The sequence below is a fragment of the Neohortaea acidophila genome (assembly GCF_010093505.1).
Source record: "Neohortaea acidophila strain CBS 113389 unplaced genomic scaffold BDY17scaffold_7, whole genome shotgun sequence".
In the NCBI taxonomy this organism is placed as follows: domain Eukaryota; kingdom Fungi; phylum Ascomycota; class Dothideomycetes; order Mycosphaerellales; family Teratosphaeriaceae; genus Neohortaea; species Neohortaea acidophila.
This window is the reverse complement of record NW_022985516.1, coordinates 768,451-785,794: the sequence shown is the minus strand read 5'-3', so window position 1 is coordinate 785,794 and position 17,344 is coordinate 768,451. Positions and strand designations below refer to the sequence as shown.

Sequence of the window (17,344 nt, the reverse complement as noted above, 5' to 3'; positions counted from 1 at the left end):
GTCGCTGCGATCGCTTCGTTGCAATGAGACTTTCGTACTGTGTCTATTGTATTATTCCCACTTCTGTTGTCACGGGTATTGTGAGACGTGAAGCTAATCGCACAAATCTTGCTGGGCTGGTGGTATACGACTGCTCGCGCAACACGGCCCCACTTTGTCCATGGGAAACCGGTTTCCTGCCAACGCCTTGCCCAACCCTGCTTCCATCCCAGTTGCCTACACTTGGTATTCCACCGTAGAGATCCTCGCTGAACAACTTGCACTTTGCCATTCTCAATGTGTAATATCAATTGCGCGCACAGAAAGGCACAATGCCGGAACAAAAGTCCGCGTTCGATACGCCGTGGTCAGTGGCCGTTGAGTATCCATTCAATCCAGCCGACATTCCACTGATAGAAATGACGGCAGGTTTAATGCGCAAGATGCCGGCTGGTTCAATCAGTTGAACGTATGCCATTCCACCATCTCACCCCAGGACCAACAACAACCGGCGCTAACCCGCAGCCTTGCAGAAATCGAAAATCCCCCGGCTAGTCCTGACGGCCGAAACGGAAGACTTCGACGACGAGGTTGTCCGGCAGTTCCGCGATGAGGGCTTCGACACCGCCTACGTGCCCCTGCTGAACGGCGGGAACGACTTTGTCGAGCGCGTGCATCGCGCCGGCGACAGTTTCGGGGTGGGAGAGTACTATGGCATCGTTGGTAAAGCGTTGTCCATCATCGACACCAATAACGGACAAACAGACTAATACCCATAAGCTTACGGCGACGCAGCATCCCTCATGCTAGAAGCACATCTCAAACCCAACAATCCGCGCCTCGTAGCAGTAATAGCATACTACCCCACCACCATCCCGTCAGTCAACACCAAATTCCCCCCAAGCGTCAAAGTGCTCGTCCACCTAGCCGGAAGCGAAGTAGGCGTGCGCCGCACCACCGAAGTCCTCGGCATCCAAGGGAAGCGCAAAACGGTGCGCAAGCGCATCGATCCCGGCGAAGGGCACGGCGGGAGTTTGAAGCTGGGCTACCAGGCTTACACGTACGGCGGTGCGGAGCCGGGGTTCGCGGAGCACGATTTGGAGGAGTTTGAGGGTGTTGCGGAGGGGGTGGCGTTTACGCGGACTCTGGCGACGTTGAGGCAAGCGTTTCGCATTGAGGGGGGTGTGGAGGGGGTGAGGGATGGGTTTGTGGGTGCTAGTGGGGCGATCGGGGGCGGGAGGGGGGTGCAGAGGGAGAAGGTTGTTGGGCAGCTGAGGGAGTTTGCGAGCGTTGTTCATGCGCCTACGTTGACGGGGGGTGTTGGGAGGAAGGATCTGGAGAGCTTCTATGCGCGCTTCTTCGCGCCGTTGCCGCCTTCTTTTGCTGCGAGGTTGTTGTCGAGGACGATTGGGACGGATCGCGTGGTGGATGAGTTGTTTGTGAGTTTTACGCATTCTTCGCCTGTGCCGTGGATTTTGCCGGGGATTCCGCCGACAAATAAAGCGGTGGAGGTTGTCGTTGTTAGCATTGTGTGTGTTCGTGGCGGGAGGGTGGAAAGCGAGCATGTGTATTGGGATCAGGCGTCTGTGCTTGCGCAGATTGGCCTCATCAATCCCAAGGCTGTGTCGGAGACGATGAAAAAGAAGGGGGTGAAGAGCTTGCCTATTGTGGGTGCTGAGGGCGCGAGGGCGATTAAGAGGGGGAGCAGTAAACATATGAACGCGTTGATTGCAGACTGGTAGGATGTTAGTCCTGCTAGCAAGTGTTCTATCTTTCTCTCACAGCAAGGCCCGATTGAAGGCGGCGCTTTTTTGTGCTTCGTCTGGAACTTCGTTCCTCTCAGTCGTTACCTCATGTCTTTCGTAGCATGCTCGTTCCCAGCAGCGTAGTGATGCATCTGTCTTTCGCTTCAGTCCCACCTCAACACATCAGCCCCGACTAAGCCCATCGGCTTATCGTTACCCGCCGCAGGTTTCAGCCCACCGCAGAGGCCGCAGCGTCCGGCATCGCCAGCATTGATGTACGCGGACCCGTGGCATTGACTGCTTTTGCAACGCCAGTGGCTCTTCATGAGAGAGGGTTTTAGGACGTGTGAGCAGGCCATGCATGTTGCGGAGCTCGCTTCGTTATCCAGAGAACAGATTGGGCATGTGGACACATTGGAGCTCGTTGTTGTCTGATGAGAGCTGGCAGTGGTTGGCACGTCCCGGATTGGCGATGTCTTGCGCTGAGGGGGTTGGTCGCTTGTCGCTTGAGTAGGTGAACCTGTGGCGAGGATATCGTCGCCGACAGTTGTAGCATCAGCGGATTTGACTGCCGCGTTGACATCGTTCACTTCCTCCTCGCCCTCTGTCTCTGAGCCTTCGTCCTCGAGACGCTGGCGGGTTTTGGCATCGACGCCTTCCGCCGCTGAAGTCGTATTCGCCCCGATCATCTTCAGCTCCTCCATCTCCTCCTCACCACCCTCGTCCTCTCCGCCCTCATCGCCGCATACCTGATACAAGTCACGCCCCCGTTGATCCTTAATCCTCACGAGCGTCTCCAGTATGTTCAGTCCGTCGGCATATGGATCGTCCAAATCTTCCTCCGACTCCGTCTCGCTATCGCCATCTTCAATCAGTTCAGGCGTTGTGTCTGTCGTGCGTTCTCGTGCTTGTTGGTTCTTGGCCGCATCGAATCTCGCAAGGGCAGCGCTGGCTCTGAGCTCCCGTCCGCGCTTGCTGTTGGCGACCCTAGGCTTGCCTGGCCGGCTTTTGCCTTTCTCCAGTGCACCCCTGACGAGCTCATCCTCGCCCAGATCATGGCCCTCGCCGTGCTTGCCGAACTTCTTCTTGATGCGCTTCTGCTGCCTCTCAGCGTACGTCGGTCGAGCAGGGTCGGCGTCGCTCTGGCCTCGTTTGCGCTTCCTGCCCCGTCCCCGACGGTACGTGCCTCCGCACAAGTGCTCCGGAATGTCTGCGTCATCCGGCATACGATCGTGAACAAAGTCGCCACTGATGAGGTTCTGTCCTCTGCCCCAAACACCTTCACCCTCATACCTCTGCGTCCACAGTTCCTTCATGTGGTCGGCATACTGGTTCCTCACCTGCCAGAAGGCGCGAGAGTGGTTCATTTGCTTGCAGTGTGCCAGCTCATGCATCATCACCATCTGCACAAACTTGAAGCTCAGCCAGCGGCCGGACTTGTCCTTGAGTACGAGCTGGACGACTTCGCCGGCGTTGAAGTTGCGGCCGAGGAATTCTGGGTTTGGTGCATACTCCTCAAGAGCCATGACGCTAATGTGCTCTCGCTTCATGACGGGATAGCATTGTGCGGCGATCCGCTCCAGGAAGTCCTGGGCGATCTTCTGGTCTTGGGGAGAGTTTGAGGGAAGCGGTTTGATGAAGTTGATGTGGGCATTTGGTCTTTGCGAGCGCTCGTTGAGCCGCTCGAAGCCAAGTGGCATCGTGGCGGCAGGTTGGTGCGGTGGCGATTGTGTTGTAAACGGAGGTTCGAGACAGGCATGAAGTCAAGGGTCTGCCTAATTTGTGGGAGACGCGCCGCAAACGCGCTTACGTCAGGGACTTTCGTGACGGGATTTGTACAAAATTTGGCCCGGGCTTTGTGAATATTGATTAACCAACACATTCACAGTCCACGATGGCTCGAGACGATGCTGCGCTGTCACTCAAGCGCAAACGAGACGGAGAACCGCATCCAAATCTCCAAGCCAAACGGCAAAAGCTGATCGAAGGCCGCCGCAACCTCCCAATATGGAAGCAGCAGGACGGGATCCGGAAGGCTTTGCGCCAGCATCAAGTCTTGATTCTATCCGGAGAGACAGGGTCGGGCAAAAGTACGCAGGTGCCGCAATTTCTGCTCCAGGAAGCCTGGAACACAGGCAAAATCGCAGTCACCCAACCGCGGCGAGTGGCAGCCATCACGTTGGCTCATCGCGTGGCGGACGAGGTGGGCACGCCTTGCGGTTCGTCTTCTCCGGCGAGTAAAGTGGGCTACAGCGTGCGGTTCGACGACTCCACCAGTCCTTCGACACGCATCAAGTTCGTCACCGAAGGCATTCTCTTGCAGGAGATGCTGCGGGATGCGACGCTAGGGGAATACAGCTGCGTGATTGTGGATGAAGTGCACGAACGCAGCGTCAATGTCGACCTCCTTCTGGGGTTTCTCAAACAGCTCTTGATGGGCCGCACGAAACGCCAAAAACCGTTAAAGGTCGTGGTCATGAGCGCTACTGCCGATGTGGACAGTATTTTTCGCTTCTTCACTACGACTGACGGCCCTGCAAATGGACTGGACCCTGCTGAAAACCACCTACCAAACGGCAACGGTGAAGATGTGTCAAAACACTCCCAGACGAACATCAAAGTCGCCATCTCGCACGTCGAAGGACGACAATACCCGGTCAACATGCACTATCTCTCCAAACCAACCAACGATCTGATCGATACCGGTCTGCAACGCATCTTCCAGATCCACTGCAAAGAACCCATGCCTGGCGATATCCTCGTCTTCTTGACCGGCCAGGAGTCTATACAAACCCTTCAAAAGCTTGCAGAGGAGTTTGCTGAGAGTCTAGGCCGTGAAGTGCCAAAGCTCTTGGTCTTGCCACTCTTTGCTGCCCTCCCGCAAGCAGCGCAGCAGCGTATCTTTCTGCCCGCACCGGCCAATACGAGAAAAGTCATCTTGTCTACCAACATTGCTGAAACTTCCGTGACAGTGCCCGGTGTACGGTTCGTCGTGGACACAGGGAAAGCCAAGATCAGACAGTTCCGCAGTCGGCTGGGCCTGGAGTCTTTGCTTGTCAAGACCATCTCCAAATCGTCGGCCGATCAAAGAAAGGGGCGCGCTGGTCGTGAAGCTCCCGGTCAGTGCTATCGCTTGTACACCGAGGACGGCTACAAGTCCTTGGAGAAAGACAACACCCCCGAGATTCTGAGGTGTGAATTAAGCCAAGCGTTGCTCAATATGAAGGCGAGGGGCGTGGACGATGTGCTCAACTTCCCGCTCCTGACACCACCTCGCCGTGAAACGATGGAAAAGGCGCTTCTTCAATTACTACAACTGGGAGCCCTTGACGAGAACGGAAAAATCAGTAAGACTGGCCGGCAAATGGCACGCCTACCCCTCACTCCATCTCTCGGTCGCGTTATCATCGAAGCCGCGAGAGCAGAAACCAGCTGCCTTCTCGAAGTCATCGACATCGTCGCTTGTCTCAGCGTGGAGAACATCTTCCTCAACACGGACACCGAAGAAGCGAGAGAGGAAGCGCAGATCGCGCGCTCCCAGCTCTACCGCAGAGAAGGCGACCATCTGACTCTGATGACGGCCGTCAGAGCTTATGCCGAAGCGGACGACCGCCGCCGCTGGTCCGACAAACACCTCATCTCGCACCGAGCCATGCAAAGCGTGATGGATGTGAGGAAGCAGCTACGCGCACAATGTCAAGCTGCCAAACTTACGGACGGCGACAAGACCCCGTCCGCCTCTGCTTCCGCGGAAGAAGTGGCTGAGAACATCCTCAAGTGCTTCTTGCGCGGCTTCTGGAATAATGTTGCTCGTCTGTGTCCGGACGGAAGCTACAAGACTTTCGTCGGGAATCAGACTGTTGCTATCCACCCGAGCAGCTTTCTGTATGGCAGGAAGACTGAGGCGATCATGTACAATGAATTCGTGTATACCAATAAGACTTATGCGAGAGGCGTGAGCGCCGTGCAGGTGCGATGGCTTGACGATATCTTGGGGTGAGGACGGGATATGTATCTGGCGATATACAGCGTCTGACGTAGGAACTCTACACTATCTTCTACGCCCACCACCAACGTTATCGCCTCCACCTCGTTGGTCAAGACTGACGACTTCGCTGATCCCGGCGGCTTCCTGCTCATCCTCCAAAGCCTGAATCTCCTCTCTGTCATCCCACCACTGTAGCTCCGCGCGGTCGAACGCTCGTTTGCGCAGCTCCTTCACCGACAGCTCTGCAGCTCCTTGCTCGTACTTTCTCGCTTCGATGATTACGTCTTGCCAGTCGTTGGTGGTGCGGGCGAAGAAGTCCCGCAGGGATTCGAATGGGCGGGGATGCGGGAGTTGATTGGGAGCGGCAGCTGGCTCTGACTCGACCGTCTCTGGCTCAACTTGGGTGTCGGGTAGCGCTGTCGGCAACTCTTCCGTCGCGACAGAAGTCGCTGGCGTGCTTGGCTCCGTGCCGTCCTCATTCTCCTCTTCCGAGTCTTCTCCCTCATCGTCATCGTCTTCTTCACTGTCCTCGTCTTCGCTTCCTTGCCAATCCTCTAGCTCGCGTTTGAAGACTTCCTTTACGCCGTCAAGTTTCCCGAGATCTATCGCCCACATTTCATCGAATGTAAACTCCCGGTCCCCCTTTTCGAAGGTGCCGCCGAAGATATAGAGTGTGTCGTCCTGCACGGCCAGCTGAGCATTGAAGCGCGGATGCGGCATCTCCCAAATGACCGGTCTTTCAATCTTCTCAACCCTTTCCTCGGGATCCTCGTTGACCGTAGCATCGAGAGTCTCGCTCGAATCCCCATCCAGCCCATTCGCATTCTTGTTCTCAATCAGCGATAAGTTGCGCAACAGCTCCTCCTCATCCGCCTTCCCGCGACCCCGCTTGCCCCTCTCCGCCACAGGAACCATCTTCTTCGCCGACGTCCGCGGCCTGCGCAGCGCAAGCGGAAAAAAGCGATTCCGATCGATGTTGTAAGCAAAGAGCTGGTTGAAAAACTCACTATCAATCCCCTCCTCAGACTGCTCGACATCATGCACCCCGCCAAAACAGATCCCACGGCCTTTATGATAGGCCATGGTGGCGCCCGCGCGAGCGGGATTGGGCGTGTTCACCGGGCGTTTGCGTCGCTCCCATCGCGCCGTGGGTGGAGTGCTACTGGGCGCCTCCGGAGCGGGTTTCGTGATGCGCAGGAACCAGGTGTCCTGATGTACGACGGGTTTCAGGGTGATTTTCGACACTGCTCGCCCGCCTTTGGTCGCTTTGGCTGTCGTTGTTGCCGCTTTGACGCGAGAGTAGCCGCCGTACAGCACAGCGCCGGATTCGTGGGGGAGGATGGAGAAGGAGGAGCGGGCGTCGGGTTTTTGCGCGGCGGGCGGGATGGCGGGGCAGTGCCAGGTGAAGTTTTGCGTATCGTAGAGCCTTGAGCGTAGATGTTAGTGAGGTGTGTTGGTGTCAGAACGGAATGAGAGCAGCTCACCACACGTCTTGCAGGTACTTTGTCTGCTGACTGGTATCCTGAAAGCCTCCGAACAACACAATGTAGTTTTTGTAATACGTCATGCGATGCCCGCTGCGTGCAGGCGGGCCATGCTTCGACTCAATCTTCGTCCACTCCCTCGTGCTCGGCTCCAGTCTCCAAAAGTCATTGTAGTGGTAGAAAGTGCCTTGCTTGGGGGATGAAAACTCCCCTCCAAAAAGGTAGATCCCGCCTGCATTCCCTCCTTGACACATCGCATGGCCGGAGCGAGGAAGTGGCGAATTAGGACTGTTAACCCGCCTCCATTCGCCCAGATTAAGCTTGTAAATATACAAATCGTTGAAGAAGACCGCTAGACTGCCGTTGTAGTACTCCCCTCCAAAGAGCAAGAGTTCATTGCTGTTGCTAGGCGAGGCAACGAGCGTAGCAGAGGAGCGCGGCGTCGGCGGTTCGCTGGGGATTTCGGTGACTTTAAGAAACTGTTCTTGTTGCTTTTGGTACGCGGCGAGGATGGCGTCGAGGTCGACGTCTTCGGCATCACTGTCGTCGTTCTCGTCTTTGCCTTTCTTGCTTTGCTTCTTTTCTTTCTGCGTCGCTTTCTTTTCTTGCTTCGTGGCTACTCGTGCCTTCTTGTCGGCTTTTTTCTTCTTCGTGTCTTTCACCATGGTGATGATAAGCAGGTCTCTTTGGGAGACGATGGAGCCAGTGTACTCCCCTTCTTGCCCCCGTTCTTGGCACGTGTTCTGTCCGGTATCTGTTCTAGTCTGGTCGGGACGATGACACTAAGGTGATATATCGGTTGAAGTGCGGTCGTGTGGAGGTGGGGCAAGATAAAATTGGGTCTACATAATGAATTTGATAAGGCGTGATAAGGTGAACGCTGAGGTGTCGGAGTGGTTAACGAGTCAGACTTGAATTACTCAAGCCCATCTGATGCCTTCGGGCGCGCAGGTTCGAATCCTGTCCTCAGCGCCATAGTTTTGCGGTCGAGAAGGCTGTTGTTAGCATGTGCACGCTTGTCGATACTGCTGTTTGCTTTTTTGGGTTGTCCAGTGGATTGTCAATCGTGGACTAATAACGAGTGGAAAGGCCCATCCATAGCACAAATTCGGTTATCACCAACCATACCAGCAGCACTGACTCTCTTTGTGCACCCGATATATACATTCTGCCACCCCTCCGTATCCCTAAGTCCGCTAAAAGTACAATGGCTCGAATCAGTGCGCTTCAACAAGTAGGTACTCATCCAACAGCATCACAACTTCCCAGAAATACACCCCCCAACAGCCCCCCAATACCGCTCCCCACCCTTCAACATCAAAGCACAATGCGCCGCGCCCTCAAACACAACCTCCTGCACCCTCTCATACCCCCTCTCCCTCGCCTCCTCCACATGCCCACTAACATCCTCCCAACGCACCATCTCATCAGCCTTGGAATACAAATACAACCTCCGCACGCTCGTAGGCACGACATCGGGATCATTGAGTCGTCGTCGAAGCTGAGAAACCGTGTCTTCTATTTTGAATAGATGGGTGATTGTCATGAGGAGTAGGACGGCGAGGTAGATGAGCCAGGAGGCTGCGGAGCGACTCCAGCTGCTAAGGGGCAGCGAGAGGGTTATAGCGCGCGAGACGGAAGAGACGTCGGCGCGGCCAGGACAACTGTCTAGAATAAGAGCGTCGAAAGGGAAGGTTGAACCCGTACGAGTGGTACGGAAGTCGACGATGAGCGAGGCTACGTTTCGCGCGCCGCCGTTGGAAAAGGCGTGCAAGACTATGGGCGGTTTGCTTCTGGAATCGCTTTTGTCGCGGACGAAAGACGCCAGGACTTCGTTCGCAGGGGCGATGTCGGCTCTTTGGATCATGCTGGCCAATGTGGAGCGGATGAGAAGCAGGGTTGCGTAGGGATACCGTTGCTGGTAGGCGTCAGTGTACTTGGTGATGTGTTTACTCGCAGCGCCGAGCCAGGAGCATATGACTATCAACTGGGGTGTACCGGGATCGGGAGCTCCAGGGCGGGCGTTGGCAGGGCGGTAGATGGCGACGAGGTCGTTGAGTTTGGTGAAAGAGGATAGCGATGTGTTGGCAGCCATTGCGAGATGCGGGCGTCCAGGATGATATCGGGTCGAGGTGCAACGATCGTATCTCAGGATGCTGGCAGGTCCTATATTGACCGCAGCCTGGGTGTCTCACATTGGACAGCTGTCCGCAATTTGTTCTGTCGAGTCAGTTGCGATGAGCAGCACAAGCTCATGCCATCAGGCTCAAAACCCTGCCGGACAAAGGATGTGATGTCGAGGTGTAGATCTGCCGACAAGGCCAGCTTGCCAGCTATTTAGAACCGCCGCAGCCGGCTGGAAAGCGGCTGGGTTGTTACGCATCAGGCTGCAAACGTTTACGAACGGGCGGGTGTCACTCGCCCACGCCTATGACTTACCTCATGATCGCTCCTCTTCTTCCGTAAAAAAAGAGCTGCTACGCAGAATATGTCAACAATGTTGACTCTGCCAGAAAATCAAAAAAGCAACACACACTTCGCACTCATTCTCCCCTTCAGCATCCCCAAGAAAAAAGGCACAGATTCCATCTGTTGAAGAAAATCTCTTGCCTTTGCAGAAATAAAGAAATAGCTGCCCCCCTCTCCTCGGTTGCTAAAAACCAAGGTGGAGCAAACAGCAAGGAGTATCTACAACTCTAGACCGGACCCCCCCATCCACTGCTCTTTCCCGTATGCGTATTCGAAGGGGCAGGCGGTGTTCGCGTGTAGGAATAATTGCAACGCGAGCGTTAAGCTCGCGGCCGCCCATTAATGAATAGCTCCCGCCCAACAACCCCGAGCAATGCACCATCGCTCATCTATAACTGTAGTGCAAGAAACGCCGCGTTAGTCATCTCCGGTCTGTTCCCAAGAATGTGGCAATTCGAAAGAACCACACAAAATCAAAAGGCGCCATACTCCTCCGGTAGTTCCAGGGTATAATTCTCGTCGTCCAGGCCCTGCAGCGCCTTCTTGCCCTCCTCCGACAGCGCCGGGCGGCCGTCGGATTCGGTGACGGTGGTGAAGTAGCGCGGCTGCCATTGCTTCAGCTTCTCCTTGCGGTGGTTCGCTTTTTGCCGCTGCGTCTCCTCTAGTTGCTGCTTTTGCGCCGTCGCGGTGGAGTACTGTTTGGCGAGGATGGCGTCGGTGACCTCGGCCCAGAATCTGCGACTTTCGTTCGGCAGTTGCTGCTCGATGGGCGGGCAGATTTTGCTCGCTTGTTGGAGCGGGTTGAGGTCGACGAGCAGCATCTTGTCGCTGTCGGAGACCTTTTTGAAGGGCGTTGCGCCGCGGGCGAAGTAGATTTGCTCGCGCCATGAGCCCTCTATTCGGCCGATGATGGCGCTGTCGGGTACGTCGGAGATTTTGGTGATGGAATCGGTCTTGTTGTCGAATTTGAACATGACGCCCTCCACTTTGTTCTGCGTCTTGCCAAAGTAGCCTTCTTCGAGGTAGTGCAGGAGGACTTTGATGCCCGTCTTTTCGCAGGTGATGGAGCAGCTGTCCGAGACGGTGACGTTGAGGTTGCCCCGGATGAAGCCTCCCAGGTAGGCGGCGGGATGTGTGAGGACGTATTCTTCGTTGTCGCGTTTCCTGAGGGTGATGAAAATGCCTTGGTTGTATTGGCCCGGGGTGACTCGAATGCTAGTGCCGGTGAACTTGGCGCTGAGCTGATCGTAGCCACAGGCGAAGACGCCCGTCTCGTGCGCCTCGTACACGAATGCGGAGACGGGAGGGTGATGCGAGGTCTGCTCGGTCAGGTAGGAGACCTTGCGCGGCTTCTTGGCCTTTTGTGAGGCGCCATTGGTTGCTCCATTGGTCTGAGCATCGTCGTTCTTGGGTGGCGTGGACGACTCATCCACCAGCCATGAACAGCGGAAGAACTCGCCGAGTGTGCTGTTGTAGGGCTTGCAAGGCTTGCCCTTGACATACTTCAGATCTTTCGTGAACCAAAACTTCAAGCAGGCCAGCATGCGCTGCTCGGCGTCATCGCTGTCGCCAATGGCGGCAAAGGTGTCCGGGCGATCGAGGTAGTTCCAGTACTCCAGGTTCGGCACGGGCTCCATGAGCTGGGCGGGCAGGCTGAAGCGCACGGCGGCCATGTCGGACACGCCGATGAACTTCTTGAGGATCATGAGGAAGGTCTTGAGTTTGCTGGAGTCATCCTGGACCTTGCCATCAGGCACGGCGGCCTTTGCGACGAGGTTGGAGTTGTCGACGGACATTGGGGTGGAGGGGCGGGAGGAGTCGGCGCTGCTGGCCATCACAACGCCATGAACAATGCAGGTCGGAGGAGGAGGGTGAAGGATAAGGGAGACAGAAGAGGTGGGGATGTTGTGTGGATGGGTTGAGGTAGAGTGGTTGCCGCCCAAAGTTTCTAGTCCTGCCGAGCCAAAGTTGCGGGGGTGATGTCATGCAATTCAGCACTAGAGGCTGTCCATGACGAGGAATACGCCGACGAGTTCGAGGAAGGCGCGAGGAAGGCGCGATGGAATGTGTTGCTCGTGTGCCTTGAGAGGAAGAGAAGAGCATCAACTCGGGCTGGTGAGAAGGAGGTTGAACTACGCGAGTCTGGGGACGAGACGACATCATAGTTAAGACGCAACGCGGAGACGGGCCTTTGCAGCTAATTGTTTGGGCACGATATCGCCTGCGCCACTCGGCGTCCACGAGGCCTCGACTGCAGTTGCGCAACGCCGCATTCACGCCACCACCAGTGCAGTGAGCCTCCACCACGTCCGTCCATCTCATACCATCATACGGGACTTGGACAGATGGGGTAGGTACATGCCACGAACGCAACAGTCAGTCAAAACACAGCGCTGTCGCAGAGTCGTCGGCATAGACAAAAGAAGCTCACCCGAGCCGCGGAAGCTGGCGACTGGAGTTGCCTTGCTTAGGTAAGGCAAGCTACAACCAGACCACACCTCTCCCGACTAATCCTTACCAACACTCCCTCAGAAACACCTTCAACCCTCTCCTCCCCAGCACTCGCTAAACGGAGAAGACGCCTCCCAGTCATCCGTCTCGCACAACAATGGCAGCCCGATTGCCAACCACCCTGCGATCCGCCCTCCTCATCCCATCCGCGCGCACCCTCTCCACCACCACTCGATCATCCCCCTTCCTCCAACATGCGCAACGAAGCTTTCAAACCAGCCGTAGAGCAATGCAAGAGGCTACCGTCCTACCCCCCAGAAGACCTGTCGGCGCCTTCAGAGGAACGTGAGTCCGCCCTTGCCATCCCCTGACCCGCTCAACAATGGGAAGCAAATAGAATACCAGTTGCTGAACATACACCGCAGTCTCTTCGGCTTCCTTCTCGGCTCGGTGATTGCGGGTGCTGGGCTGTACTACTACGTCATTGACGAGTACAAAGTGTCGAATGAACTCCTGACCGAAGACATCTACGTGCGTGCATCCTTGTGGCAGACACCCGTCCCGTCGCCTCTGCTGACTCAACCCAGGCTTTGCAAGCCGCCGTTCAACGGCTAGAAGGCTATGTCAAGAACCTAGAAGAGGGGGTCAAGGTGAAGAAGTGATGCATATCATCTGTAGATGCCCAATGCAACAGCAGCACCACGGATGCGAGGGGAGGTGTTTTCAACCAGATTCAATATGTTGTACCCAAGATCAAATACCCCCAAGTCGCACGCGGTATATCATATGACTATGTTCGTCACTCGCGCTGTCCGGGAAGCACTCCACTCGCCAAAGCGCCATGTGCAAGCATGCAGGCGCGTGCTTCTCCAGCTAGCTAAACACGACCATCCTCGCCAACATCTAAGCCTTCACCGCTGCCTGTACCTTCGAGCTGGCCTCGCCTGCCTTCTCCGCCGCAATCTTCGCCAACTTGTCGAGTTGCTCGCGTCGCAACTTGCGCATATATCTGAACAGTAGGATAAAGGCAATCTCCATGCGCTCCTTGGTCATCATCAGGATGCCCTGCACCAGGAAGCCCTTGATGAGCTGCGGCGCAATGCCTTTGAACAGACCGAGCGGGCCCTCGTGCTCCACAATGTGCTCCATGACTTCGAAGAAGGATTTGAAGGGTTTGCCCTTGCGGCTGGGTGGGGGGCGGGATTGGAGGCCGACTTTGGCGACAATGAGGGGTTGCGTGGCTAGCGTTGCCAGTCCCTTGGACATCGCGCCGAGGACTGTTCGAGTTCTAGTTAGCTGGCGACTCAAATCGCTGCTCTCGTGGTTCGAGGCACTTACGGAAAGCCTCGTGCGGTCTCAAGTTGACCTTGGTGGGGAACATCAGCTCTTTCAGGCGCTGATAAGCCCCGTACGTAATGGCCGGGTTGACCACCAACACCAAGCTCGCCTTAAGTCCCCTCCACAGCCCCGTGATGCCGTCCGGGCCATCGATGACCTCCTTCGCAGTCGCCAACATGCCCTTGCCCTCGCCCCGGGGCTGCGTCTGCTGCCTCGTCGTGATCACGGCAATGGGAATGGTGAAAAGCTGCGCCAGCGCGCCCGCAATCGCGCCCAGCGACAACTCCACCGCCGTCGAGGGGTTCTTCATCGACTTCTGCACCTTGTCAAAGTACAGCTGACGCACCGTGCTGTACCAAAAGAAGTAGGCAAAGTTGGTGCTGGCGACGCCGAGCAGCGAGCCCATGATGCCCGAGTAGAGGCCCTCGACGCCCTCGTCGGCCAGCACGGTCTGGATGGCATGCAGGGTGCCGGTGTAGTGTCGGTCCGGGTGCGGGCTGGTGTCGTCGGCCTTTCGCTTCACTTGCACTTGCAGCCGGGTCTTGACCATGTCCAATGGGTAGACGAGCGCGTTGGCCAGCACGGCGCCGGTGGAGCCGGCGATTGCGAGGCCCCATGGCGGGACTTCGCTCTTGGATAGGACGGCCATTGGGGCGGTGTGGAGGAGGGAGGAGGGGAGGAGGATGAGGTGCGGGTGCTGGGTATGTCGGGAGGTGATGCCCGGGTATAGGGCTGGCAGTGCTCGGGAGTGCGCAGCAGGTGGTGGGGGGTCGAACGGATGCGATCGGATGTGTGGGGGACTAAGGATACTGCGGTAGGATCATGGACAATTGCACGGGATGTCTCCAAGTCGTCTACTGCTCGAGGGTGTGGAAGAAGTAACGAGGGAGATGCAGCAGCTATGTCACCGAGCTGTCCCACTTTCCACCATCTGCCTATCATCGCCGAGACCTCGGTTGTCCAGCCCGGCCCAAGAGAGCGGGCTGGCCCGGCGATACTTCGGGCCTGGCGCAACTCTAATCCTCTCACTTCACCTTCCGACACCCAGCCTTCTTCTGTCTCGAGGACCTGTTGCAACAGAATATGCCACTCATTACACTTCCCAAGAACACCCGATGACCGCTCGTCATGACTCTGGTGACCATGTCGGGAGAGCAGCCGCAAGCACGAATCCGCAACATTCAAATGATGCACTTGACAGCGCAATCGCCGCTGCTGAGTCGGCCATACAGGCGTTGAAGTTGGCACAGGACCCTGCTGAGCGAACCCGATTGTCCAGCAAAGTCGAAAAGTTGCTGGCACAGATAGAAGCTCTCAAACTGGGCGGGACTCCCTCCAACGCATCCAATGCCGCGAGTAGACAGACCGGCACCATCGGAGCACAGAGGCGGTTGAAAGAACCTCAATCACAGCGACCATTGCCTAAGAAAGAACAGATCTTGCTTCTAAAATCCAGTTTCCTGCATGGCTTCAAGTTTCCACCCTGGACATCCACTCCCGTGGCCAAAGAATTCGCATTGGCCGACGGGGAGGAGTTGTTTGTGTATGTCCCCTCGACTGTCGTCCTCATCGTTCATCACCACTAACCATCTCTCCCTCTCAAAGCGACGACAAAGACCTTCCCCTTTCCGACTTCCAAGAGGGCATATCTGCGGGATGGAAACGGCCTGTGGATGCATTGCCCCCTCCTTCCTGGACGAGCGACCTTACTCAGGAGCCACTTGAGTCGACGAGTCATTCACGGAGCGTGAACTTGGTCCAAGATGCCGCCACCGACTGTTCCGTGGTGGCTTCGCTATCGGCCGCTTGGGCGCGTTTCGAACGTGGCCACCCGTGGGTCAACGAGCCTACCTTGTTTCCTTGCGCTAGCGACCATCTTGTTCCCGCCGTCTCGCCAAGTGGGAAGTACATCGCCCGACTGAACTTCAACGGCAGCTATCGCCGAGTCGTCATCGACGATCGACTACCCACAAGCTCAACCAATCAGATTATCCATGTCGTGGACATGAACAACCCTGCCTCTGCTTGGCCCGCGCTCGTCGAGAAGGCCTATCTGAAGGTGCGAGGGGGCTACGACTTCCCCGGCAGTAACAGTGGCACAGACCTGTGGATCATCCTTGGCTGGATCCCCGAGCAGATTTTCCTTCAATCGGGCGAATTTGATTCCCATCGATTCTGGGAAAGGATCTCGGGGGCATTCGGCTATGGTGACGTCCTGATCACCATGGGCACTGGTACGATGTCTTCCAAGGCCGAGCGAGAACTCGGACTAGCCGGACAGCATGATTACGCCGTGTTGGATGTCAAGGAAGTCGATGGGCAGCGGTTGTTCTTGGTGAAGAACCCGTGGCGTGATGGCACGAGCTGGCGGAGCAACACCAAGCGCGACAGCGAAGGCGATGCAACGACGAGGCGTCCATCTGTTGAAATAGGCCACGATGAGACAGCTGTCCGGAGTCCGAGAGACCTCATGAATGCAGATGGCCAGCTCACCCCCGGCACTTTTTGGATGGACCTCGAAAATGTGCTGCAGTACTTCGAGTCCATCTATCTCAACTGGAATCCGGGTTTGTTCACCATCCGGCAAGACCTGCACTTTGCATGGGATTTGTCGCCCAATCAAGACGAAACACCGAAACCGAGAGGACGTTGCGCGAGTCTGATCCGACATCCTCAATACGTGGTCAATGCGACGCGAGACGGGATTGTATGGGTATTGCTGTGTCGGCACTTCCAGAACGCTGTCCCTGCAGACGCCACCGCGGAAGAGATCGAAGACGACCGGTACGGCATTGAGCTGAAAGGCCACATCTCCCTCCAAGCCTTCTCCTCCAAAGGCCACCGCGTCCTTCTACCCGACAAAGCTCTCGAAAAGGGCTGGTACGTCGACAGTCCTCAAGTGCTACTCAAACTCGAATGCGAGGCGGGAAAACCAATGACGCTCGTACCGGGCGAAGACGGCCTCCCAGCCACAAAGCAGACCTTCACCCTCTCCGCATTCGCCAACTCGCCCTTCACCCTGGCCGACGCAAGCAATCCCTTCCTCCACACAACCACGCTATCAGGAAGCTGGACCCGCGAAACAGCCGGCGGCAACGCCCACAGCCCCTCCTACTCCACCAACCCCCAATTCTCCATCCACCTCCCGCACCCCACGCCCCTCAGCCTGCTCCTCGAAACAGCCATCGATACGCTCAACGTGCACGTCAAACTCGTGCACAGCAAAGGCCAGCGCATCCACTCCATCCGCAATCGCGACATCGTCTTCGACAGCAAAGACTACCGCCGCGGCTGCTCTGTCGCCGAGAGCCCCTCTGTCGCCGCCGGCCGCTACACCATCATCTGCAGCACATTTGAAGCGGATCAGCTAGGCGATTTCACGCTGTCGCTTCAATCGAATCATCCGACTCACGTGGCGCCACTGCCTAGAGAGGGCGCGGGACGAGTACGACTCGATCTCGGCACCGTGACGTTCGCTCCTGGACAAAGGACCATCATCGCACGACTGGCGACGAGCAGATTGGTGAAAGTGTACGCCGTCGCAAAACTGGTGGTGGGAAGGCAGCGGACAACAGAGTCGCATCGTTGCTTGATCCGGCTGAGCATCCAAGCTGGAGCTCGAGAGCCTAATCAACACGTGCTGGCTGTGTCGAATGAGGGCGAGTACTCTGCTGGTCCTGGCGGCATACGGACCGAGGATGTGGATATGGGGCCTAGTGGGGGGCGGAGGGGAGAGGCCTGGATTGTGCTGGAGCGCTTGTCGGCGGGTCTGGAGCATTGCGAGGACGATGTTTCTGTGGAATTGTTTTCCGACCAGCCTGATGGATTGACATATGGAGAGTGGCGGGCACGAGATGATTAGGTTGGATAACTTGCTCCTTCTTTAGCAT

At 56.6% G+C, this 17,344-nt stretch overlaps 9 protein-coding genes and 1 non-coding gene across 10 annotated transcripts; 5 read left to right on the top strand and 5 right to left on the bottom strand.

The window, feature by feature from the left end:
• Positions 1 to 10: 10 nt before the first annotated feature.
• On the top strand, positions 11 to 1,721 carry BDY17DRAFT_335617 (uncharacterized protein; the record flags this gene model as incomplete). Its single annotated transcript, XM_033737929.1, has 4 exons — positions 11 to 346; positions 409 to 448; positions 513 to 702; positions 760 to 1,721. Exons 1-4 carry the CDS (start codon positions 312 to 314, stop codon positions 1,719 to 1,721), a joined length of 1,227 nt encoding a protein of 408 aa, XP_033588495.1. The 5' UTR covers positions 11 to 311.
• A 167-nt stretch (positions 1,722 to 1,888) lies between these two features.
• Positions 1,889 to 3,472, bottom strand: BDY17DRAFT_282660 (WLM domain-containing protein; the record flags this gene model as incomplete). The annotated part of the gene is made up of 2 exons (XM_033732070.1): positions 2,356 to 3,472; positions 1,889 to 2,229 (listed from the first exon to the last, which is right to left on the bottom strand). Exons 1-2 carry the CDS (start codon positions 3,422 to 3,424, stop codon positions 1,889 to 1,891), a joined length of 1,410 nt encoding a protein of 469 aa, XP_033588494.1. The 5' UTR covers positions 3,425 to 3,472.
• Positions 3,473 to 3,597: 125 nt separating this feature from the next.
• On the top strand, positions 3,598 to 5,777 carry BDY17DRAFT_299935 (P-loop containing nucleoside triphosphate hydrolase protein). The gene has a single exon (XM_033733983.1). The coding sequence runs from the start codon at positions 3,619 to 3,621 to the stop codon at positions 5,722 to 5,724; it is 2,106 nt and encodes a 701-aa protein (XP_033588493.1). The 5' UTR covers positions 3,598 to 3,618; the 3' UTR covers positions 5,725 to 5,777.
• Positions 5,776 to 7,861, bottom strand: BDY17DRAFT_253008 (uncharacterized protein; the record flags this gene model as incomplete). The annotated part of the gene is made up of 2 exons (XM_033731306.1): positions 5,776 to 7,138; positions 7,197 to 7,861. The coding sequence occupies 2 exons, from the start codon at positions 7,859 to 7,861 to the stop codon at positions 5,776 to 5,778; spliced, it is 2,028 nt and encodes a 675-aa protein (XP_033588492.1).
• Positions 7,862 to 8,075: 214 nt separating this feature from the next.
• Positions 8,076 to 8,168, top strand: BDY17DRAFT_t26. Its single transcript has one exon. It is a non-coding gene; the product is annotated as a tRNA-Ser (tRNA).
• A 283-nt stretch (positions 8,169 to 8,451) lies between these two features.
• Positions 8,452 to 9,291, bottom strand: BDY17DRAFT_311544 (uncharacterized protein; the record flags this gene model as incomplete). Its single annotated transcript, XM_033735544.1, has 1 exon — positions 8,452 to 9,291. The coding sequence occupies one exon, from the start codon at positions 9,289 to 9,291 to the stop codon at positions 8,452 to 8,454; it is 840 nt and encodes a 279-aa protein (XP_033588491.1).
• Positions 9,292 to 10,138: 847 nt separating this feature from the next.
• Positions 10,139 to 11,461, bottom strand: BDY17DRAFT_325426 (uncharacterized protein; the record flags this gene model as incomplete). The annotated part of the gene is made up of 1 exon (XM_033737358.1): positions 10,139 to 11,461. One exon carries the CDS (start codon positions 11,459 to 11,461, stop codon positions 10,139 to 10,141), a length of 1,323 nt encoding a protein of 440 aa, XP_033588490.1.
• A 503-nt stretch (positions 11,462 to 11,964) lies between these two features.
• Positions 11,965 to 12,839, top strand: BDY17DRAFT_299928 (uncharacterized protein). Its single transcript, XM_033733982.1, has 4 exons — positions 11,965 to 12,136; positions 12,198 to 12,461; positions 12,542 to 12,647; positions 12,704 to 12,839. The coding sequence occupies exons 2-4, from the start codon at positions 12,274 to 12,276 to the stop codon at positions 12,776 to 12,778; spliced, it is 369 nt and encodes a 122-aa protein (XP_033588489.1). The 5' UTR covers positions 11,965 to 12,136; positions 12,198 to 12,273; the 3' UTR covers positions 12,779 to 12,839.
• On the bottom strand, positions 12,840 to 14,351 carry BDY17DRAFT_299926 (mitochondrial carrier domain-containing protein). Its single transcript, XM_033733981.1, has 2 exons — positions 13,455 to 14,351; positions 12,840 to 13,393 (listed from the first exon to the last, which is right to left on the bottom strand). Exons 1-2 carry the CDS (start codon positions 14,101 to 14,103, stop codon positions 13,020 to 13,022), a joined length of 1,023 nt encoding a protein of 340 aa, XP_033588488.1. The 5' UTR covers positions 14,104 to 14,351; the 3' UTR covers positions 12,840 to 13,019.
• A 218-nt stretch (positions 14,352 to 14,569) lies between these two features.
• On the top strand, positions 14,570 to 17,316 carry BDY17DRAFT_253054 (uncharacterized protein; the record flags this gene model as incomplete). The annotated part of the gene is made up of 2 exons (XM_033731309.1): positions 14,570 to 14,997; positions 15,060 to 17,316. The coding sequence occupies 2 exons, from the start codon at positions 14,570 to 14,572 to the stop codon at positions 17,314 to 17,316; spliced, it is 2,685 nt and encodes an 894-aa protein (XP_033588487.1).
• Positions 17,317 to 17,344: the final 28 nt, after the last annotated feature.